The following is a 24,730-nucleotide window of genomic DNA, read 5'->3' as shown; positions in this document are numbered from 1 at the left end:
TGATGGCTGGAAGGCTTTTTTTTTTCTTCTTAATAATGTTCAACCCAGAGCCTAGCACATGGTAAACAATTAATAAACATTTGAGTTAGTGACTGGAAACAACCACATACTCACTAAATCTCTATATATGTATCTGCAGTGAAACAATAAGCTATTATGCTCTTCCTGATGTAAGGGAACACACAATAAGTACAGCACTACATTCTCTTGCCAAAGAATCTGAACCTGAATTGAATCCTCATCAGTAAAAGATACAAAACGAAGTATTTCTGGATGAAATAACATGATGCCTTGGATTTGATTTAAATACTCTAGCAAAAAAATGTAAGCAGAATATATGAAACAAGAAGCTGCTGCTGCTACTGCTAAGTCACTTCAGTCGTGTCCGACTCTGTGTGACCCCACAGACGGAAGCCCACCAGGCTCTCCCTTCCCTGGGATTCTCCAGGCAAGAATGCTGGAGTTGGTTGCCATTTCCTTCTCCAATGTGTGAAAGTGAAAAGTGAAAGTGAAGTTGCTCAGTCGTGTCCGATCCCACGGACTGCAGCCTACCAGGCTCCTCCATCCATGGGATTTTCTAGGCAAGAGTACTGGAGTGGCTTCTCTGGAAACAAGAGTACTCCATTGCCTTCTCTGGAAACAAGAAGCAGCCATTCTTAAACCCAGGTGACAAGTGTCTGGGGTTTCACTGTACTATTCTTATGACTTGTGAGTGTGTGTGGAAAATTCCATAAAAAATAGTTAAAAAAAATTTTTTGAAGGTTTTCCTTTTTTTTCTTTCATATTGGGAGCATTTTAAAACAAAACATTTATTTTGGGGGGTGCTTTGTCTCTGTCGCTGAACAAGCTTTCTCCATTTGCAGGTAGCGGGGGTCTACTCTCAAGTTGCAACGCGAGGGCTTCTCACTGCGTGGCTTCTCTTGCTGAGGAGCATAGGCTCTAGGGCACACAGGTTTCAGTAGTTGTGGCACTCAGGGCTCAACTGCCCTGAGACATGTGGGATCTTCCCGGACCAGGGGTCAAACCAGCATCCTTTGCATTGCAAGGCAGATTCTTAACCACTAGACCACCAGGGAAGCCCCTAAAAAATTTTTTTTAAACTTAAAAAGCATATTAGTGGACTGCTCCAGTGGTGCAGTGGTTAAGACTCTGTCTGCCCATATAGGGGACACAGTTCGATTCCTAATCTGGGAAGATTCCGCGTGCCACAGGGCAACTAAGCCTGTGCGTGCTCTAGAGCCTGCGCTCTGCAGAGCCCCCCGACCAGTGAGAAGCTGGAGCACTGCAGCTAGAGAGTAGCCCCTGCTCACTGCAACTAGAGAAAGCCCGCATGCAGCAATAAAGACGTTGTGCAGCCATAAATAAATACTTACATTTTAATTAAAAAATAAAAGGGGGAGGCTCTTTCGCTTGTTACATAGAGGCCTACACAGAGAAACAAGCAAAATGAGGAAACAGAGGAACAGTTTCCAAATGAAAGAAAGAGATTGAACCTGAAAAAAATGCCTTAATGAAACAGAGATAAGTCATCTACCTGAAAAAAGAGTTCAAACTCACAGTCATAAAGATGGTCACCCAACGCAGGCAAAGAATGGATGAACAGTGAGGACATCAACAAAAATGAGAAAATACAAGAAAGTACCAAACAGAAATAATAGAGCTCAAGAATATGAACTGAAAAATACGTTAGTGGGATTCAACAGCAGACTAGATGAACTAGAAGAACGAATCACTGACCTGGAAGACGGAGCAGTGGAACTCATTCGAACAGATCAGCAAAAAGAAAGAAGAATTTTAAAAAGTGAGGATAACTTCAGAGACTTATTGGACAACATACCGAGTAGAATAACATTTGCACTATAGGGGTCCCAGAAGGAGAAGAGAGAAACGAGCAGAAAATTTATTTGAAGGACTAATGGCTGAAAACTTCCTTAACCTGAGGAAGGAAACAAACACACCAACAGAATTTATAATTGAGATGTCAAAAGTTAGAGAATCTTAAATGCAATGGGGAAAAAAAAAACCTTGCTATGTGCAAGGAAACCCCATAAGACTATCAGCTAATTTTTTTTTTTTATCAGCTGACATTTCAACAGAAACTCTTCAAGCCAGAGGGATTGGCATGTTATATTCAAAGTGCTGAAAGGAAAGAACTTCCAACCAAGAACAGTCTATCAGGCAATAGTATCATTCAGAATTGAAATAGAGATGAAGAGTTTTCAAGATAAGTAACAGTTAAAGGAGTCCATCACTACTAAACCAGACTTATAAGAAGTATTAAAGGGTCTTCTCTAAGCTGAAAAGAAAAGGCACTAATAACAAGAAAACATGAAAATAAAAATCTCTCTGGTTAAAGGTGGAATATGTAGTAAAGGCAGTAGATCAGTCACTCACGAAGCTAGTATGAAAGTTAAAACACAAAAGTAGTAAAATTAACTAAAAAAATTAGTTGTTGGATACTCAAAAAGATATAAAATATGACATAAAAAATTTAATGTGATGGGGACATAAAAATGTAGAGTTTTTAAAATGCATTCAAGTTTAGTTTCTACCAATCTAAAATATACTGAAGTGTGTGTGAGTGTGTGTGTCACACACAGAGACTATTATATGTGAACCTCATGGCAACCACAAAGCAAAAACCTACAGTAGATACACAAAAGATGATTAGAAAGGAATCTAAACATAATACTAAAGAAATTCATCAAACCACAAGGGAGGAGAGTCGGGTTCATATTCTGCCAGATCCATATTCAATACTTTTACATGCAAACATGCATGCAGAAATAGACAGAGTGGGGTATTTTCAAAACATAAATAATACTGTATGTATTACTTTGTGTCTGCTTTTTTGTCTTAATAACAGATCTTAACAATAAAAGACCTTTTCTGTCTTAACAATATGTAAAATACATATTTTTGAAGACCTTATCTCTAAATACAAATAGTTCTACCTCTCATAAAGAAAATCAAAAAGAATTTTCAACATTATGGATACATCACAATATACTTATCTACTCCCTGAGTAACAGACATTTGGGTTTTCTAATTTTGTGCAATGAACTGCCTCACATGTGCCTCTGTGGGCACATAAACATGGATCCCTCCAGGATGGGCAAGCAGAAGAAGAGCTGTTGGATCAAAAAGGATGGGTGTCCTTCAGCTGTTGATGGAAATCACCCCTGACAACCTGTATCAGTTTATACTCCTAGGGTCTAATCTTCGGTTTTCTTCTTATACAAGTCATGAGATATATCATATATGCAGTAGAACATATAAAAAAAATTATATGTCTTGCAGAACAACCATAAAGCCAATGCCAGTGCAACCACTTCTGTGTTCAAGACAAAGACCACTGCCAGGACCTGAAATCTCCCACATGCCTCTCCAATCACACATAGCAGGATCCCAGGTACCAAGCTCTGCATCCCCCAGCCAGCCTTCGAGCTTCGGCTGTTCACATTCGGTCTTACCTCTTTTGCTCGATGATATGTTTGTAAGAATCACTCATGTCATTATGTATTGCTGTAGCTTGTTCACCTTTAATACTGCATACTATTTCACCCCATGACTGCACCATAATGTAGCTGTCCACTGACTGTTGATGGATATTCGGGTTGCTTAGAGTTTGTGGCTATTACCAAGTCATCACAAATATCCTTACAGATGTATATGGGGTCACCTATGGAAGACGTTCCAGGATAAACATTTGGGAGTAAACCTGATAGGCTGAGGGTATGCACAGTGTCACTCTTATTGGAAAATGCCAAACTGTTTTCAAAGTGGATACACCGACTGATAGTGGTGGTGAGCCTTCTCCAGTCTTTATTTCTGGCCTCACCACAGAGCTTAACAGACCTTAGTGCCCTGACCAGGGATCGAACCAATATCCTTGGCAATGAAAGCACAGAGTCCTAACCACTGGATAGCCAGGGAAGTCCCCTAGTATTTTCTTCTTGCACTCATATACATAGCAGTTTTTTATTAATGGACTCATACTGTATACTACATTAAACATTTTTGTATCTCAAAAATGACAGAATGATCTCTTCATTTCCAAGCAATCCATTCGATATCACAGTAATCCAAGTCTATGCCCCAACCACTAATGCTGAAGAAGCTCAAGTTGAACGGTTTCATGATGACCTACAAAACATTCTAGAACTAACACCAAAAAAAGATGTCCTTTTCATCACAGGTGACTGGAATGTAAAAGAAGGAAGTCAAGAGATACTTGGAGTAATAGCCAAGCTTGGCCTTGGAGTACTAAATGAAGCAGGGCAAAGGCTAACAGTTTTGCCAAGAGAACAAACTGGTCATAGCAAACATCCTTTTCCAACAACACAAGACATGACTCTACACATGGACATCACCAGATGGTCAATACCAAAATCAGATTGATTATACTCTTTGCAGTAGAAGATGGAAGAGCTCTATACAGTCAGCAAAAACAAGACTGGGAGCTGACTGTGGCTCAGATCATGAACTCCTTATTGCCAAATTCTGACTTAAATTGAAGAAAGTAGGGAAGACCACTAGATCATTCAGGTATGATCTAAATCAAATCCCTTACGATTATACAGTAGAAGTGACAAACAGATTCAAGGAATCTGATAGAGTACCTGAAGAACTATGGACAGAGGTTCATGACCTTATACAGGAGGCAGTGATCAAGACCAGCCCCAAGAAAAGGAAATGCGAAAAGGTAAAATGGTTGTCTGAGGAGAAGAGAAGCAAAAGGCAAAGGAGAAAAGTAAAGACTGACCCATCTGAATGCAGAGTTCCAAAGGAGAGATAAGAAAGCCTTCCTCAGTGATCAATGCAAAGAAATAGAGGAAGACAATAGAATGGGAAAGACTAGAGATCTCTTCAAGAAAATCAGAGATACCAAGGGAACACTTCATGCAAAGATGCACACAATAAATAACAAACCGTAGGGACCTAACAGATGCAGAAGATATTAAGAAGAGGTGGCAAGAATACACAGAAGAACTACACAAAAAAGATCTTCATGACCCAGATAACCATGATGGTGTGATCACTCACCTTGAGCCAGACATCCTGGAATGTGAAGTCAAGTGGGCCTTAGGAAGCATCACTACAAACAAAGCTAGTGGAGGTGATGGAATTCCGGCTGAGCTATTTCAAATCCTAAAAGATGATGCTGTGAAAGTGCTGCACTCCATATGCCAGCAAATTTGGAAAACTCAGCAGTGGCCACAGGACTGGAAAAGGTCAGTTTTCATTCCAATCCCAAAGAAAGGCAATGTCAAAGAAAGTTCAAACTACCACACAATTGCACTCATCTCACACACTAGCAAAGTTATGCTGAAAATTCTCCAAGCGAGGCTTCAGCAGTACGTGAACTGAGAACTTCCAGATGTTCAAGCTGGTTTTAGAAAAGGCTAAAGAGGAACCAGAGATCAAATTGCCAACATCCGCTGGATCATTAAAAAGCAAGAGAGTTCCAGAAAAACATCTACTTCTGCTTTATTGACCATGCCAAAGCCTTTGACTGTGTGGATCACAACAAACTATAGAAAATTCTTAAAGATATGGGAATACCAGACCACCTGACCTGCCTCCTGAGAAATCTGTATGCAGGTCAGGAAGCAACATTTAGAACTGGACATGGAACAATGGACTGGTTCCAAATTGGGAAAGGAGGATATCAAGGCTATATACTGTCACCCTGTTTATTTAACTTATATGCAGAGTTCAGTTCAGTTCAGTTGCTCAGTCGTGTCCGACTCTCCGCGACCCCATGAATCACAGCACGCCAGGCCTCCCTATCCATCACCAACTCCCGGAGTTCACTCAAACTCATGTCCACAGAGTCAGTGATACCATCCAGCCATCTCATTCTCGGCCGTCCCCTTCTCCTCCCGCCCCCAACCTTTCCCAGCATCGGAGTCTTTTCCAGTGAGTCAACTCGTCGCATGAGGTGGCCAAAGTATTGCAGTTTCAGCTTTAGCATCAGTCCTTCCAATGAACACCCAGGATCGATCTCCCTTAGAATGGACTGGTTGGATCTCCTTGCAGTACAAGGGACTCTCAAGAGTCTTCTCCAGCACCACAGTTCAAAAGCATCGATTCTTCGGTGATCAGCTTTCTTCACAGTCCAACTCTCACATCCATACATGACCACGGGAAAGACCATAGCCTTGACTAGATGGACCTTGGTTGGCAAAGTAACGTCTCCGCTTTTTAATATATTATCAAGGTTGGTCATAACTTTCCTTCCAAGGAGTAAGCGTCTTTTAATTTCATGGCTGCAATCAGCATCTGCAGTGATTTTGGAGCCCAAAAAAATAAAGTCTGACACCGTTTCCACTGTTTTTCCATCTATTTCCCATGAAGTGATGGGACCAGATGCCATGATCTTTGTTTTCTGAATATTGAGCTTCAAGCCAACCTTTTCACTCTCCTCTTTCACTTTCATCAAGAGGCTTTTGAGTTCCTCTTCACTTTCTGCCATAAGGGTAGTGTCATCTGCATATCTGAGATTATTGATATTTCTCCCAGCAATCTTGATTCCAGCTTGTACATCATGCGAAATGCCGGGCTGGATGAAGCACAAGCTGGAATTAAGATTGCCGGGAGAAATATCAATAACCTTAGATATGCAGATGATACCATCCTTATGGCAGAAAGTGAAGAGGAACGAAAAAGCCTCTTGATGAGAGTGAAAGAGGAGAGTGAAAAAGCTGGCTTAAAACTCAACATTCAAAAAACTAAGATCATGGCATCTGATCCCATCACTTCATGGCAAATAGATGGGGAAACAATGGAAACAGGGACAGATTATTTTGGGGGGGGGCTCCAAAATTATTGCAGACGGTGACTGCAGCCATGGAATTAAAAGACGTTTTCTCCTTGGAAGAAAAGTTATGACAAACCTAGACAGCATATTGAAAAGCAGAGACATTATTTTGCCGACAAAGGTCCATATGGTCCAAGCTATGGTTTTTTTCAGCAGTCATGTATGGATGTGAGCGTTGGATAATAAAGAAAGCTGAGTGCCGAAGAATTGATGCTTTTTAACTGTGGTGTTGGAGAAGACTCTTGAGACTCTCTTGGACTCCAAGGAGATCAGTCAATCCAAAAGGAAATCAGTCCTGAATATTCTTTGGAAGGACTGATGCCAAAGCTGAAGCTCTAATACTTTGGCTACCTGATTTGAAGAACTGACTCATTGGAAAAGACTCTGATGCTGGGAAAGATGCAAAGCAGGAGGAGAAGGGGATGACAGAAGATGAGATGGTTGGATGGCATCACCGACTCAATGGACATGAGTTTCAGCAAGCTCCAGGAGCTGGTGATGGACAGGGAAGCCTGGTGTGTTGCAGTCCATGGGGTCACAAAGAGTTGGACACAACTGAGAGACTGAACTGAACTGAATGTTTTAATGGCTGTATAGCATTTGTATAGCAGATGTACCAAAAAATTTCTAATTAGAATTTCTACAGTTTCACATTTTTCTTTCTGATGCTTTGCTTTTATAAACAATGCTGGGACGCACATTCATAGAGTTATACTCGTGATTATTTTATTAGCACACTTATATAGCAGAATTCCTGATCTAAAAGGTATACACATTTTTAAGGCCTTTGATCTTATGTCAAATAGTCCTTCAGGAATTCAAACTGTATAATTTAAACTGTTTTCCTCCTCCTTGGCAAATATTAAATAAACACTTAAAATATATGGATGTATATACAGTCAATTTGATAGGTTATAAAAAATGAACTACGTTACTTTCATTTGCAGCTCTTTGAGAATTACTGAGGTTACACATGTTTTAGCTTATTTGAATGCCTTCGGGTTATTTATTTTTCTGTGGGTGTTCATTTCTTTCTTACTGATTCATAAGAACTTTTATAAAATGAGGATACTACCCATCATCTATCGTATCTGTTGCTATTTTTTCCAGCTTATCTACATTTTTTACAATTTCTTTCATTTCAAAGTCTTCTCTTCCTTATCCCTAAGATTAATTAATACTCATAGGTGAGCTTAGCAGGTTTCACAGTTTAAATCTGAATTTTAAACAGAATTATTCTTTTTTTCAAAAATTATGTGAGTATCAAGGACTTCCCTGGTGGTCCAATGGTTAAGACTCCACACTTCCACTGCAGGGAGCCTGGGTTCAATTCCTGGTCGGGGAACTAAGATCTCGCGTGTCAGGTGGTACAGCCAAAAAATTACATGAGTATCATTAATATTTAGAATCCTATGAAACTTACATATTTATTTATATTACTTTTACAGTTTGTGGAAGTTTGACAACAATCCTAATTCTCTGTGGGATAAAAACTTGACGTATTGATTCAGTCAAATGTGCTGATTATACAGAACAATTTCTCTTTCCTTATTAATTTTCCTGTCAAAGCCTAAATGAGAGGTACAAGGTTTTCTCATTACTCATGTGGTTTTGCCATTACATGTCTATCAGCTTCTTCTTTATATACATCGGTGCTGCATTACTGGACACACTAGGGTACCTGACTACTACAGGTTCACTATGGAATCCACCTGTCACCCACATAAAGAATCATTTAGTCCTATTTATTATCTTCTGATTTGATTCAACTTCTTCTAACAGTGATGCAGTCATCTTGTCTTTCTTTAATCTGCATTTACATGAGATCCCTTTTAGCAACCGTTTATTTATAATCTTTCAATGTGAGTTTAGTTTCAGTGTGGAGCCTTCTCTTGAACTACTGAATCCTTTATACACCAAGTGATTCTTTTTTTCTGTCTGTTCCGCCTCAAAGAGGGAGGCCTATTGTGCCCAATTTATAGATAAGATGATTTTTGATCAGAGAGTATGTGGCCCCTGTTCAAATCTGTCAGGCCTAGATAATGAGGAAAACGAAGCGTGTTCATGTGTTGTATTTTTACCTTGTCAGTTTACAAATCCAGGAGCCTTGGGGAGTTGGGAGCTTGTTGCCAATTGCAGAGGCAATTGGACAGGAAATGTAAACCTCTGTGCTGGAGAGTTTATTTCTGTTCTGACAAGGGTCCACTCTACTCCGCACGTGGCCCACAGAGAGGGAAGCAGAGAGAGCACACCTAGCGAAGCCCTCGCCCTGTGAGCTCCCTTCTGTCATCAGTGAACGCCCATAAGCCCAGGCCCACCTGCCACCACCTCCCCAGTAAGGGCACTGGGGGGGTTCACCCAGGGATACCCTGCACAATGAGCCTTCCCTTACCCACCATCCTGCAGAAGTCCCTCGGCAGGTACAATAAGAGAACCCCAATCTCTCCCAGTCACTCCTGTGCCCTCTGACACCTATTTCACTGGGAGTGTGGAGGACACGTGTGATGCGGGTGAGGCTGCAGGGAGCCTGCGATCACATCCCAGCCCACGTCTCTCTCACCTTGCTCAGGAGGGAACGGCAGCTTCCCGGCATGCAAGGCCAGCTCTAAGGCTGAGTCCTCCTGAGTCACGAACGGCTCCAGGTTCAGGGGAAGGGACATGATATACTGCCCGATCTGGAACAAAAGAGAGCGCTGTCAACCCGGCGCTGACGCATGCGCGTAATGACTGCATGCAGTACGTTCATGCGAAGGCAAGCGGTGGGCAGACAAAACTGCGAGACCTGTTGGCAGCCCCAGGCCTGCTCTGCCCCGTGTGAAGTAATACGGGTTAGGCAACGTCTGAAAAATAAAAGCACTGCCAGTTTGCATGTAGATCACAGATTCATCCTTCTCACTAATGGCCTCAATATTTCTGGAATGTATTCAACGTGAGCTCTACCTCAAATGAGTAATGGATTACCACAGTGCTTTGTAAAATTTAAAGCGCTTGTGTAAATAAGTTATTATTACTGTTCATGGATGAAAAACCGGTAAGATGCTAATGTCAACAAGTGCATGGTCAAGCAAGAATTTCAATCATATCTTTTGGATTTGGATCTGGGTCTCTTACTTCCAGGTTACCGAAGCAGGTGAAGGAAGGAGTTTTGTTGGGGGGGTGAAAAAAGCAGTTTATAAGTTAATTTGGAGGGAAATTTGTATGTTTTCATAATACAAACTCTAGAAAATAATCCTTCTTGGTTGGTGAGGGATCGCAAAGGTAGGGTTACAAGACATTAGAGATGAGCCATAAAGTAACTCAGGGTTAGTCATGTGTGTGTCATCATGGATACATTTTAGACACCTATTTCTATTACAACTCATAATTGTTTAGTACAAAGTAAAGGTAAGCATAAGATAAGTATATGTTTCGTTCCAAAATGAGACTGATTTTCAGGTTATGACAATGCAATATATATTTTCTTAAAAAAGTACTGGAGCCTGGTGTTGCTTTTTTTTTGGCATCATATTGATTCTATACATTCATTCCCACTTAAGAGTTGATACTGATTCTGATAATGTCCCAGGACTATCTGAGAAAGATCGTCTCAATCTGGCCTTACATACACCCATACGGTGGCAGGTGTCCAGAATTAAGGCAGACTCCCCAAAGCTACCAGCCCAGATTAATGCCTTCATTTCCAAACATTTAATGCAGCCCACTGTGCTAATAAGAAATTGTTAGTTTGGTCTCCTTTTAAAGAGGTACATACACAGATGGTAAAATAAATGAAATCAGCACCTTTTCTTTTCATTTACTTAGCACAATCTGTCATTTAAACTAGACAAGTGGTCAGGTACCTTGCTAATAACCACAACCACTGTACATTGCAGCTTGAAATGGCAACAAAATGATCATTTTCCCCCAAGGCTGGAGGAAGAGAAGGATGCTGACTTTTGGGGTTAGAATTTCTTCATTTCAGTTCCACTCAGCCAGTACTTCCTGAATACCTACTATGTGCAGAAATCACATGCATATGCCTGTATTTGGTACCTCTTTCACTGGTAGCCAGTTTTACTTGAAATAAAGAATCGTCATCATTATGCCTTGCATCTATGCTGTTTTGTTTTTTCCAAGGACGTTCTGTCTCATCCCCTCATAACGCTCACACAGTTCTGTGTGGGTGAGGGCATCCACCGACAAGGCAAAGTGTCAGGGACAAATTTTCAATCATCTGACACCTCGAACTTCAATTAATGGGCCTCAGATTGTGAGGATCACTGTGATTCCTAGAAAGCTTCCATGACACCAGGTTTCTCTCAGGAGTTCTATGTTTATTTTTTGAAAATCAATGTGGGAAAAGATGCTTATCATCAGGCCTCTAGAGGTTTGTCTACTATTCTCACATATTCAATAAATACTCGTCAATATCCTGTCTAGGTAAGCACAGTGACTCAGGAAACATGAAAAGCTCTGTGGTCAGAGGACCAGGGTTTGAGTTCTGGCTCTTCCACTGTGTGACACTGGGCACCTGACTCTACCAGCCGAGGCCTTGGTGTCATCATCTCCGAAATGAGGGTGATCTCACACTTACTTCAAAGGGCTGTGGCAAGAATGAAATTAATCCTGTGTGAGACACACAAACAGCATCCTGGCATCCTAAGAGAGCGGCCGCCGGATAAATGGCTTCCCCGCCCCACTCCCATCCCCCAGAGCCTCGGTGCTGCTGATGTGAAAACATGGCTGCCACCAACCAGCTCACTAAGTGAAGATAAACCTCGGTTTAGGACTTCCCTGGTGGTACAGTGGTTAAGAATCCGCCTGCCCATGCAGGGGAACACTGGTTCAATCCCTGATCTGGGAAGATCCCACATGCCTCAGGGCAACTAAATTTGTGCGCCTCAACTACTGAAGCCCTCACACTCTAGAGCCTGTGCTGCATCACAGGAGAAGCCACTGCGTCTAGAGAAAGCCCAAGCATAGTAACAAAGATCCAGCAGGACCAAAAATGATAAATAAATCATTTTTTAAAAGTCAATCTGAAAACCTTTCGAGTCCCTTCTGAAAAGCAACATCATTTCTGGAATCAATTTACAGTGCAACACACAAGTCTGGGGAAGGGAATGGCAACCCACTCCAGTCTTCTTGCCTGGAGAATCCCATGGACAGAGGAGCCTGGCAGGCTACCGTCCACGGGGTCACAAGTGTCGGACATGACTTAGCGACTAAACCACCACCACCACCACACAAATCTCAATCCTGAAAAGGAGAGTCTTCTCGTTGGTTGTAAAGACCAGCTCACGTTTTTAGCTCCCTCAGCCCAGTATATTGGATAATGCCCTGGAAACAGATGAAAACAACTGCCTTGTGGACAATGACACTGCTCAATGAATAGAATGTGGAAGGCCATTCTCTTTGCTGCTCACCAGTGGGATCACACAGGCTTCCTCTAACTGTACAGTGTTTACTTTTTAAATTATTTCCCATCTTTTCAGTAGTCATGACTTACAAAGGGGTGGGTCCGAAAGTGAATGCTCATGGCAGAGATCACCCATCTCAAAATCACCCCTGAAAAATCACAGAACTCTCCCACAGTATGGGAAAGACAAGATTGGGATCTGCTGCTCCCGGACGGTATTTCTCAGGGTCACTGACATTTAAAAACAACGAAGCTGGACTGCAAGAAGGGCAAAGAAAGGAGAGGCCACATGCAGATGTCTGGGAGATAATCAACTCCCAAGGGTGAAACGTGAAGGGGCAAAGGACTTGAAGTGCCCCTGTTCCCCTGCAAGGCTCATTCTGCTCTTTGTTAACATTAAGCCTGTATAACTAAACCTCTTGTAGAGATTTATTTGAAAGTGAAAGTATTAGTCACTCAGTTGTGTCCGACTCTTGGCGACCCCATAGACAGGCTCCTGTGTCCATGGAATTCTCCAAGCAAGAATACTGGAGTGGGTAGCCATTCCGTCCTCCAGTGGATCTTCCCAACCAAGGGATCAAAGCCAGGTCTCCCATACTGCAGGCAGATTCTTCACTGTTTAAGCCACCAGGAAAGAGATGTACCTGCTGCTATGAAATTAAACATGAGCACACAGGCCTGGTATAAGGTAGGTGCTCAGTACATGTTTTTTTTGATTTGAACTCAGAACTACGATACACTGTTCTTCTGAAAAGTCGTGAAGAATCTGACCACCTGCTTCCCATCTTCCCAAGTTCTGAATCTCTTACTGCAGTGGTCTCCCACATCTTTGGCTCCAGGGACCAGTTTCATGGAAGACAATTTTTCCTTGGCTGGGGGTGTGGTTTGGGGATAATTCAAGTGCATTACATTTATTGTGTACTTCACTCCTATTATTATTACATCAGCTCTACCTCAGCTCATTAAGCACTAGATCCTAAAGGTTGGGGACCCTGGACTCGCACTCTGAAGCCCTCAGGTTTTGGCTATATCTCACATTGAGAGGGATGGGGCAGGGGCAGGAATGTGTTAGGCTCCAAAATCCACATGTGTTTCATCAGCTGACTTAAGGAAGTCAGCTGCATTTCCTTAAACTCCTGGCTATGGATGGAGACTGTCCCAAAGCACAGGTCCAGACAGCACCGGGGCAGCCAGGACCACTGCACCTGGAAGGGTCAGAGAAGATGCGGTTTCAGATGCTGTGATCAGCACAGAGAAACGTGTGCAGAGGCTCTTACATTGCTGATGTACTCGAGCGGAGTGAGACTGAAGGTGGGCAGGTCATCGGTCAGGGTTTCTCCAATGCCGGCAGTGTTCCAGCTCTAGGGGAGGAAGGAAAGGAAGCAGTCAGGGTCACAGTACCCAGGCAGCACAGGAAAGCACAGGAAGGACGCGGCACCCACCGCAGGCGCCGTCTCTGCTCAGAGCCGGCGTCTGGTGTCATCGCCACGTGGCAGAGCAAGGGTTTCTCTTCCTCCAGTCATCACCGGGAAGCCCGCCACAGAGGAGGCAATCCTTTCTCTCTGTCTCTCTGCATCCTTTCTGATCCATAAAAATCCATAAAGCAGGAAGCCCCACCTTCCCAGCGCAACTATTCAGTGGGGACCGACACTCTCTGTTCACCTTTGTTGGAAGGTGAGACAAAGATCTGGCTATTCTTGTTCTGGGTTTCTTTGCCGGGCACAGGTAACCTCACTAACTCTGGGGTCGTCAGCCTGCACTCTATAGAGATCAGGAGCCCCCTAAAACCTTCCCCAGAGACCATATCTGAGTCGGAAGCCCTGTCTGGTTACAGCATATCCAAACCATGTTCACCAACACTGCTGCCACTAAGGTAAAACTGCTGCTTTTGATCCACCTGCTTCCTGGATCTAGGTCTCAGCTGACTCAGAACTCGGTGGGAAAGGGATGAGGAGGCTCCAGACCCCACCAGCAGCCCCTCTGTCCTCTCCTGACCCCCCATCTGGAGACCGGCAGCACTGACATGTCTCCTTTTGTCATTTAGGGGAACCATGACATCACTGTGGAGCCTTCCCGGGCTCCTCTATAGAGTTAGGCCATTTACCAGTACACACGTGGTTACAGAGGTCAGCCCAGCACACCTTCACACAGAATCTAGTTTCTTAATTCTTACCTAAGTCACCCTAGAGCCAGCCTGGAAAGCAAGGCCCTTGCTTGCTCGACTCCTGGAGGGACTCCTGAGGTCACATGGTAGCTGCTCTCTGCAGCCACCTGAGACCGATCTGGTTGCTTGATCCTCTAAGTAGCTTTCCGGGAATGGCGTGACCACGTCCGCCCCTGGGCTCCCAGCCCAGGCCAGGGGGCAGCCCTCCTCCCCACGCTTTGGAGCACCAACTCGACTCTTAATTTGCCTGCTCTAGACAAAGTCTTTTCTTCCCCAGCCCTGCCCATACAGTTTTCTAAACTCCTTGTTCTTTTCTGAGAATCCTTTCATTTCAAAATATCCTACTTTTTTCCAGTTAACTCCCACCCTGTGGGGAGAGACACACGGATCAGGCACGCGCACCGAGTGCCTGTGCTGTGCCAAGCTTTGCGGGGAGAGACAAAGATATGGCTGATCTTGGTTCTCGCTCTCCCTAGGGAACAGAGACCCCCTGCACCTACACACACACACACACACACACACACACACACACACACAGAGGCTTCCACTTCAGGAGTTCTCAGTGGCGGATGTCGATTTTATACAATAGGAGTTCAGAGGAACAGGAGCCCGAGGTGACTAGAGAAGGGGCTGGCCAGAGGACGCATGAGGAGAGACTGGAAAGAGAATGCACAGTGTGAATCCCAAGCTAAGAAAAGGGGAAACGAGAGAGACAGAAAAGAGAAAGCGGCAGGGAAGGAGGAGGGCAGGGGGAGAGTGAGATGGGAAGGTAACCTGTTACGTCTCAGAAGAGATGTAAAAGACATACCCACCAATGTGCGGAGCTAGTCTGGATCCTGATTCAAATCATGACATTTACAAGACAATCAGAAATCTGAACATTAATTGATGACATTAAGGAATTATTTTCAACTTTATTTTTAGGGGTGCTTATGGTACTGTGATTATTTTGAGAGTTCTATTTATTTACTTTTGGCTACGCTGGGTCCTTGTTACTTTGCGTTCTCCAGCTGTGGCAAGCAGGGGCTACTCTGCGTTGTGGAGTGAAGGCTTCTCACTGAGGTGGTTTCCCTTGTTGCGGAGCACAGGCTCCAGGGTGTGGGCCCAGCAGTTGTGGCGCACAGGCTTCATCGCTCTGTGGCATGTGGCATCTTCCCGGACCAGGGGTCAAACCCGTGTCCCCTGCATTGGCAGATGGATTCTTATCCACTGTGCCACCAAGTAAGTCCCTAGAGCTCTCACTTTAGATAAGGGGGTATATATAACACGGGACAGCCAAGAGTTGGTCGGTGTCAAAGCAGGGTGATGAAGACGCACAGTTTATTACACTCTTCCCTCTACTCTTGCATATATGTAGGAAATTTTCCCATAACAAAAGGTTTTTAAAAATAGACTATCACATTGACTGTGAGGAGCCAGGGAAGGGATCTGAATGTGCAGAGACAAAAATCAGAGCGATGCTTTATGAAGACTGATGCAGCAATTCTCAGAAGGACTGTGGGTGGAGAGGCTCAAGAAACAATTTAGAGACGACGAGAATCCAAACCAGGGCAGTGGCCATGGAAACAGATGGAGACAGATTTAGAAAGAAGCAACCATGCAACCTGGTGGGAGAGTTGTGGCAAAGGGGGGCTCAGCGAGGTAGCAGGGGTGGTGAAGGCCAGGGCGGGCAGAGAGCGGGGAGGCCAGGAGCCTGGGCTAAGTCGTGGGGAAAGGGCACAGCATCTAAAGGACGAGCACTGGGAGCTGTGGGCCCCGCGGGGGCTTCACAGAGGAGGGGCTGGCTGAGATGAGGGTGGAGGGCAAGAAGAGCCAGAGTGGAAAAGTACTTGGGAATAAGGGCGAGATGGGGTGGACTGATGGGGGAGGGCAGGAAACAGTGGGCAGAGGGGGTGGACCTGAAGAGGTCAATAAGGAAGTGGCGTGTATTATTTCTCAACTCAAAATTTCCTTCAAAGGGGCTTTTCAAACCATCTGTCACCAGGGAACGAAGGTAAACTTCAACAGCCTATCTTGAAAGGGAATATGGTGTTGGTTTATATTCATGTAATGGGCAACACAGTTTACCAGCAAACATTAAAAACAAACATTTAATGACCAGGGTTTAATTTTCAAATCCTTAAGGCCAAAAGTGTTTGCCTTTGTATTGTGTGCTTTCATGTGGGTGCACTGGGAGAATTCCTCCGAATCTCCAGAGCTGCCTTTACCGTTCCCAGCGCCCGAGCCCTTGCGGTGAGGCGCCCGAGCCCTTGCGGTGAGGCCTGAATGAGAAGGTGAGATCAGGCAATCGAGGACGGGGCAGAACAATGAGCGTGGAATGCAGAAGTAGAGGGGAAAGCACGGTGGAGGTACCAAGCCCGGCTCAGTGGAGAAGAAGACGAAATAACTGGCAGAACTGAGGTTTCAGAACAGGAGGCCGAGATTTTTAACCTCTGACAAAATAAAAATGATAAAAACAACCAAACTTGGGAGGTTGAGGAAGGGAGATGAGAGACGGAAGGAATGCTAATCCCATTGGCTTTCAGGGCAGGTGAATCAATGCTGCTGCTGCTGCTAAGTCGCTTCAGTCGTGTCCGACTCTGTGCGACCCCATAAACGGAAGCCCACCAGGCTCCCCTGTCTCTGGGATTCTCCAGGAAAGAACACTTGAGTGGGTTGCCATTTTCTGCTCCAAAAATGGAAACGTGACTAACAAAAACAGTGGCTCCATCTATCAGGAGTTTTTATAATCTTTCTTTCTTGATCTTACAGAGATCTTCTGGGAACCGATACCTTTCATGCTGAAGAAACTATGATCTCAACTTCAACCATTCCTTTGGTTCACTTATGATGGTTTTCTAAAGGCAGATAAAATCTATATTGCACACATTTGATTTTTTAAAAAATCAGCATGAGTAGTACAATTCCATTTCTTCCTGTGGACCATCTAGCTACCAATGCCGACCCAGCCCTCAGCATGTGAATGGACAGGAAGATATGTCTGGCTTGATGATTTCTGGATGGAGGTACCTTGAAGGGGTTTACTGCTTTTTTTATTCCCTGTACTTTCCTGTATTGTTTGCATTTCTGAAAAATGAGTAATTTTTATGTTTAAAAGCTATCATTACTCTTAAAAACTGATAATCACAGAAAAAAAGAAAACCACGACTTATTCAGCAACTACTCTGTGATGGGACTGTGCTGCTGCTGCTGCTGCTAAGTCACTTCAGTCGTGTCCGACTCTGTGTGACCCCATAGACGGCAGCCCACCAGGCTCCCCTGTCCCTGGGATTCTCCAGGCAAGAACACTGGAGTGGGTTGCCATTTCCTTCTCCAATGTGTGAAAGTGAAAAGTGAAAGTGAAGTCGCTCAGTCATGTCTGACTGGTAGCGACCCCATGGACTGCAGCCTACCAGGCTCCTCCGTCCATGGGATTTTCTAGGCAAGAGTACTGGAGTGGCTCGCCATTGCCTTCTCCGGGGACTGTGCTAAATTCTATCATATGCGAAACCTCACTTAATCTTCACATATTCATATGATGAGCATCACTGTATCCCCAATTTAAGGATAAGGAGATGCTCCAACAGCCTCATCCACGTGATCCAGCAAGACCACATATGACTGTCTGGGTATAGCTATGGTGACATCACTTCCGCTAGGATGTGAGAGCAATGGCCACCACACCACCAACCTGACATGCAACCCCGCCCCACCCATGGTAGCAATGTAACATCTGGTTAGAGAAGATCTCATGGCATTTTGCACAAGACTTGATCAAATCATACAGTGAATGACGGAGTGGCCCTCAGCTCCCGATCTAGTATATTTTCCAGGGGACAGCAGAAAGCAAAGGATCTATTGGTGAGCAAAAGCCCGTAAGTGGGTCCTTCCCAAAAGACTATCTTTCTTTCTTTCATTCATTATTTATTTTGGCTGTGCCAGGTCTGAGGTGCAGCATGTGGGATCTAATTCCCTCACCAGGGATCAAACCCGGGCCCCTTGCATTGGGAGTGAGGAGTCTTAGCCACTGGACCATCAGGGAAGTCCCCCCCAAAATTATCTTTTACCAAATACTAATCTCCAAAAAGAGAACAAAGAGGAATGATTTTAAAAAGTCAAATCCAAATAGACTTGAGGAGTCAGTAAGAAAAATTAATCGGGACTGTCTCAGAAATCTGAAAGGAAACCTGAGATCTGGACCCAGAGAAAGTCAGGAGTCAATAGAGAAAACAGAGGACTGAGGGGCAATTCCTTGAAAAGCAGTAAGGACAGGCAGAGAAGAGAAAAGGGAGCAAGGCATTCCAAGAATAACCAAACAGCAAGAGTATCAAAGATAGCAAAGAGCATTACCCTTCAAACTCCCCTCAAAAACACCAGATCACACCCGGTAAGGCGCTCTCCTGGGTAAAGTTCCAGAACCAAGTTTCCACAAACATCTGGCATGAGAACAACTCGACCTCATCGGACAGCTAGCTCCTCTGACCAGCCCCAGCCTATCCAATGGCACATAAGCTCCCTTGCTTCTCCCTGAGAGGCCACAGGTAAGCTTCTCCAAATGGTGAAAGTTAATCAAGCAAGAGGAATAATCCCAAGAAACAATCTGAAACCACAGCATCGCAGTGACTACAATTAAGACAGCCCTTTGGCAGGGGTTAGTGATGATCTGTTATGTAACCCTTAAGAAGAATAAATTGTTTGGGAACAGAAAAAAATATATATATATATACAAGACAGTCATGCTAAACAATGAATTATAAGGGAACAGTGACTCTGCAGTGAGGCTTTTGGCCCAGGAGTGTCAAGGCAGGCCCCTCCTAAGGCTCGGGAAGGGGACGATAAGGTTCAGCATAGCGGCTAAGGGGGCACGTTGGCCGGTTGGTGGAAACTCACGTCCATCCTGGGAATGAGGAGCAGCTGCTGCTTGATGCGCAGGAAGACTGAATCGAAAGCCAGCTGGTGTGCCTGCTGGTTAAGCCGAGTCAGGGCCGATCGCGACGCGGACAGCAGGTGGTGGTTACTCGACCCTTTTTCCTAAGACAAGAAAACGCAGAAGGCAGGTTGTTAGGCCCTGAATGCACCCGAGGGATGAGCTAAACGTTCTGAAAAGCCACTGAAAGGAAAACAGTGAGAGGGTTCTCGACAGTGATGCTTTCCGATCCTGGCTGTGCTCGTGAGCCCCTGGGGCCACGCTGAGTCACAGACACCCAGGATCTGCTTGAACCACCGAGTCTGGATATTGTTCACTCACTTTTCCAGGGGATTCTGATGCACTTAAGCTAATATCAGCTCATGGAGTGACAGTTTAGGAAAAATTAACCTCTGACTGTCCCTCAGGGGTACAGAAGAAAGGAAAAAATGATGAGACGTGTCAAGTAGAAACAAGAGTGACGGACAGAGCCCTGATTCCCGAGAATCAGGAGAGTCAATTACTCTCGGCCATACACCAGAGTATGCACCCCCCGTGTGAGTCCCAAGGTATTCCAAACAGCCTGAGAAAATACAGAGGTGGAAAATGTAACCTTCGTTTTGCTATTATTAGTGAACCGATTACGACAAACAGACATAAATCAGATCAGCAATAAAGATAAACGGAGCTGCTTTAACCTAATCACACAGCATGGATGAGTGAACTTGCAGAATGGCTTTGAGAAGTGTTTGTCAAGTTCAAATGCAGCCAGTTGGTGGGTCAAGGTGCAGAGGGGTGGGGGAGACCCTGAGAGGGCAACGCTGAAGCCTCGGACACATCCTGAGCGTCACTGTGTGCTCACCTCCAGCGCGTGAGACCCAAACAGATAATTTCAGATTGAATTTGGTGCTCTGGGAACAGGACTATTTCCTCTACTTATCACCAAGAGACTGAGATTCAAATCAGACTAGAGGTGGGGGGGAGGAAGTTTCTGGAAAGGATGCCATGGACTGCTAAGAACCCCGGGCCATTCTCAGGGAGCATATGGCTCATTCCATTTGTCAGGAGGTTGCTCTGCCCCTGGACCCCAAGGGGGCCCAAAGCTCAAAGTCAAGGGCAGTTTTATGGCAGACAAACAAATCTAACACTGATTCCCACATCCTTGTGCCGCCAATGGAGAAGCTTGCACTGGGGGAGGGGGTGCGTGTGCCTTGCTCCTCCCCTGGCTGCTGGGTTGGGGGCCACCTTCCCAGGTTCTGTCCCTGTGTAGGGGTCCAGGGCCGTCCAGCTCAGCCCATCCTGCTGACAAGTTAACTCTGGGGGAAGAATGGCAAACTCATTAGGCTACAGATCTAGAGCCGCATTCTCCAACCTATCTTTCAGTAATAAAGCTCCGTTAATCTGACTCCTACAACTGTGCTTCAGTTGGTTCGACCCTGGTTTAGTTGCTCGGCTTCTTAAAACCCCAATGTAACTGAGACAGAGACGTGGGAGCAGGCTTTGCCACAGCTCAGGGCCCACACAGTGGGGGCAGAGCAGCTGGGTTAGGGAAAGGGTGAGTGACAAGGGAAAAGCTTTCAAGAGCACAAGAATGCCATCAGTCTGGTCTCATACCTTGAGGGTATAAAGTATTTCCATTAAACTGCCATATTCGGCAGGGCTATCTTTCTGGAGGTAATTATATTCTTGCCATGGGTTCTTGGCAGAGCTCTTCTTGTCTGTCAAGATGCTATCTTGAAAACCGGTCAGGCTCCGAGGGCTGAAGGAGTCAGAGAGATACTTCCCAGCTGTGGACAAAATCCTGTAATGAAAGTGATGGCCATTATGCCCTGAGCCATGTGTATGGAACTTCCTTCCTGGAGCATTCATGCTCCTCACTGAATCCCAGGACCTCCTCATGAGGCACACAGATGCCACTCATCCTTCAGGAGGGAGCTGGACGTCAGGAGCACAATGAACACCACGCGTTTTCATTTCCTGTTATAACACGCTCTAACAGAATATGCCATCGCCCTAATATGGCGCCCAGCCTCAGGGCAGCTGTCAATTCACTGCAATCCAGAACACTGTGCACTTTCGACATATGAGCTCTGTGAGCATCTCTTTGGAACGGTCAAAGCCAAGGGAGCCACCAGTCCAAGAGTCACACAGGCACTAGACATGGCAGTGGGACAGCTCGTCCCTGGAGCTCCCTGCACAACTCTACCCACAGGACTCGCACTCTCACACACACTGGGCTTACACACTGCTTGTGCTTATCAGCACCATAAAGCTTACTTCTGCAGTTTAGAGAGACATATTGAGGGAAGTTGCCGCTTTCCTGAGGAGGAACAAAGCCTGCGGGGAGGTTCTATGGGATGATCAACCTCTAGCGTGGCTTGGGGAGTAGACTCTGTCTCTACTGAAGATGACCTCCCTTGATGGACGCTGAAAACCTTCGCTCCATTCCTCCTAAGCCCAACTTCACCACTCAGCTCACACATTTAAATGTGTTGAGGATTATACGAACCTATGGGGCCAGGAGACATTGTTGTACATCTCAATCGTGCCTAATTCCCCTACCCCTCCTTCACCGTGATTTCTTATGAAAAACATAACTTTGCACATGGCAGCTTTCAGGCACTTACTTCTTCAAAAACAAATCCCATGACTTCATCAAGAAATGCCTGAATCTGCAAACAAATGCTGGGGACAGGATCCTCCTCAGGAACCAGAGCTGACACAAGCAGCTACCTGCCTCTGCCATTAAGGTCAAGTCACAGTTTTCCCTGTCTCTTATGCCCACAGGTCATTCTGGTCGGGTCTTTTTTCTACGGAACCATTGCCTGTCCCTGCCACTGCTGTATTTTCAAGTCTTCACTGTTTCTTGCCTGGATCACAGTGGCCATCCCTTCCTTGCTTCATTTAATCTGTCCTCTGAGGGTTACTGGAATGATCTTTTCTAAATGCAAATCTGATTTTATCTTTTTCCCAAAGATCTGCCAGTGTCTCACAAGATAAAACTAAACATGCCTGGCATGGCACCCAGGGCCCTCCATCACTGGGGTCCCTATATGCTTACAAACATTCCCATTATCATGCCAACCACCCCCAGCTCAGCCCACACATCATGCTTCAGGCCCCTGCATGTCTTGCTCACATGCTGCTGTGATCTGAAATGCTCTCCCCTCTTTGGTGCACCTGGAAAGCTCCTACCCCTTCTACAGGGACTGCTCTCCTGTGCCCAATCTTACCCCTCGGGCCTCAGGCCTCTGACCTCACCATCACCTCCTACACATTTAGCACATGCTGTCCCATTCCTCTCCATCAGATGGTGAGGCTGAAACATACGAAGTGTTCTTCATCTCTGAATTCCCAGCACTTAGCCGAGTAGTTATGTCTACCACCGTGGGCAAGAATCCCTTAGAAGAAATGGAGTAGCCCACACAGTCAACAAAAGAGTCCGAAATGCAGTACTTGGGTGCAGTCTCAAAAACGACAGAACAATCTCTGTCTGTTTCCAAGGCAAGCCATTCACTCTCACAGTAATCCAAGTCTATGCCCTGATTAGTAATGCTGAAGAAGCTGAAGTTGAATGGTTCTATGAAGACCTACAAGACCTTCTAGAACTAACACCAAAAAAAGATGTCCTTTTAATCACAGGGGACTGGAATGCAAAAGTAGGAAGTCAAGAAACAACTGGAGTAATAGGCAAGTCTGCTCTTGGAGTACGGAATACAGCAGGGCAAAGGCTAACAAAGCTTTGCCAAGAAAACCTACTGGTCATAACAAATACCCTCTTCCAACAACACAACAGAAGACTCTACACATGGACATCACCAGATGGTCAATACCGAAATCAGACTGACTATATTCTTTGCAGTCGAAGATGTAGAAGCTCTATACAGACAAAAAAAACAAGACTGGGAGCTGACTGAGGCTCAGATCATGAACTCCTTATTGCCAAATTCAGACTTAAGTTGAAGAAAGTAGGGAAGACCAGTAGACCATTCAGATATGACCTAAATCAAATCCCTTAAGATTATACAGTGGAAGTGAGTAATAGATTTAAGGGACTAAATCTGATAGATAGAGTGCCTGATGAACTATGGACAGAGGTTCGTGACACTGTACAGGAGACAGTGATCAAGACCATCCCCAAGAAAAAGAAATGTAAAAAGGCAAAATGGCTGTCTGAGGAGGCCTTACAAATGGCTGTCAAGAGAAGCAAAAAGCAAAGGAGATAAGGAAAGATATACCCATTTGAATGCAGAGTTCCAAAGAATAGCAAGGAGAGATAAGAAAGCCTTCCTCAGTGATCAGTGCAAAGAAATGGAAACAACAGAATGGGAAAGACTAGAGATCTCTTCAAGAAAATTAGAGATACCAAGGGAACATTTCATGCAAAGATGGGCATAATAAATGACAGAAATGGAAGGGACCTAACAGAAGCAGAAGATATTAAGCAGAGGTGGCAAGGATACACAGAAGAACTGTACAAAAAAGATCTTCACGACCCAAATAACCACGATGGTGTGATCACTCACCTAGAGCCAGACATCCTAGAATGTGAAGTCAAGTGGGCCTTAGGAAGCATCAATACGAACAAGCTAGTGGAGGTGATGAAATTTCAGCTGAGCTATTTCAAATCCTAAAAGATGATTCTGTGAAAGTGTTGCACTCAATATGCCAGCAAATTTGGAAAACTCAGCAATGGCCACAGGACTGGAAAAGGTCAGTTTTAAATCCAATCCCAAAAAAGGCAATGCCAAAGAATGTTCGACTACCGCACAACTGCACTCATCTCACACACTAGCAAAATAATGCTCAAAATTCTCAAAGTGAGGCTTCAACGGTTTAAGAACCAAGAACTTTCAGATGTTCAAGCTGGATTTAGAAAAGGTAAAGGAACCAGAGATCAAATTGCCAACATCTAGACCATAGAAAAAGCAAGGGAATTCCAGAAAAACATCTACTTATGTTTCATCGACTACACTAAAGCCTTTGACTATGTGGATCACAACAAACTGTGGAAAATTCTTAAAGAGCTGAGAATACCAGACCACTTTACCTGTCTCCTGCCAAATGTGTATGCAGGTCAAGAAGCAACAGTTAGAACTGGACATGGAACAATGGACTTGTTCCAAATTGGGAAAGGAGTACATCAAGGCTGTATATTGTCACCCTGCTTATTTAACTTCTATGCAGAGTACATCATGAGAAATGCCAGGCTGGATGAGGCACAAGCTGGAATCAAGATTGCAGGGAGAAATATTAATAACCCAGATACACAGATGACATCACCCTTATGGCAGAAAGTGAAGAGGAACTGAGGAGCCTCTTGATGAAAGTGAAAGATCAGAGTGAAAAAGCTGGCTTAAAACTCAACATTCAAAAAACTAAGATCATGGCACCTGGTATCACTTCATGGCAAACAGATGTGGAAACAATGGAAACAGTGATAGACTTGATTTTCTTGGG

The 24,730-nt window shown here is 44.6% G+C and overlaps 1 protein-coding gene across 1 annotated transcript in view; it reads right to left on the bottom strand.

Annotated features, from left to right (window-relative positions):
* Window positions 1–24,730, bottom strand: part of COG7 (component of oligomeric golgi complex 7) — an 89,376-nt gene that overhangs the window by 4,533 nt on the left and 60,113 nt on the right. The window contains exons 12-15 of the mRNA XM_055409677.2: window positions 20,885–21,071; window positions 19,255–19,395; window positions 13,499–13,582; window positions 9,384–9,498 (exon numbers count right to left, since the gene is read on the bottom strand). Coding sequence (XP_055265652.2) covers window positions 9,384–9,498; window positions 13,499–13,582; window positions 19,255–19,395; window positions 20,885–21,071 — 527 coding nt within the window. The remainder of the gene's footprint in view (window positions 1–9,383; window positions 9,499–13,498; window positions 13,583–19,254; window positions 19,396–20,884; window positions 21,072–24,730) is intronic.

Source organism: Moschus berezovskii, chromosome 27 (genome assembly GCF_049115385.1).
Source record: "Moschus berezovskii isolate FMDL1 chromosome 27, NW_MosBer_1.0, whole genome shotgun sequence".
Classification (NCBI taxonomy): domain Eukaryota; kingdom Metazoa; phylum Chordata; class Mammalia; order Artiodactyla; family Moschidae; genus Moschus; species Moschus berezovskii.
The sequence above is the reverse complement of the archived record's forward strand: the minus strand, read 5'-3'. Positions and strand labels throughout refer to the sequence as shown.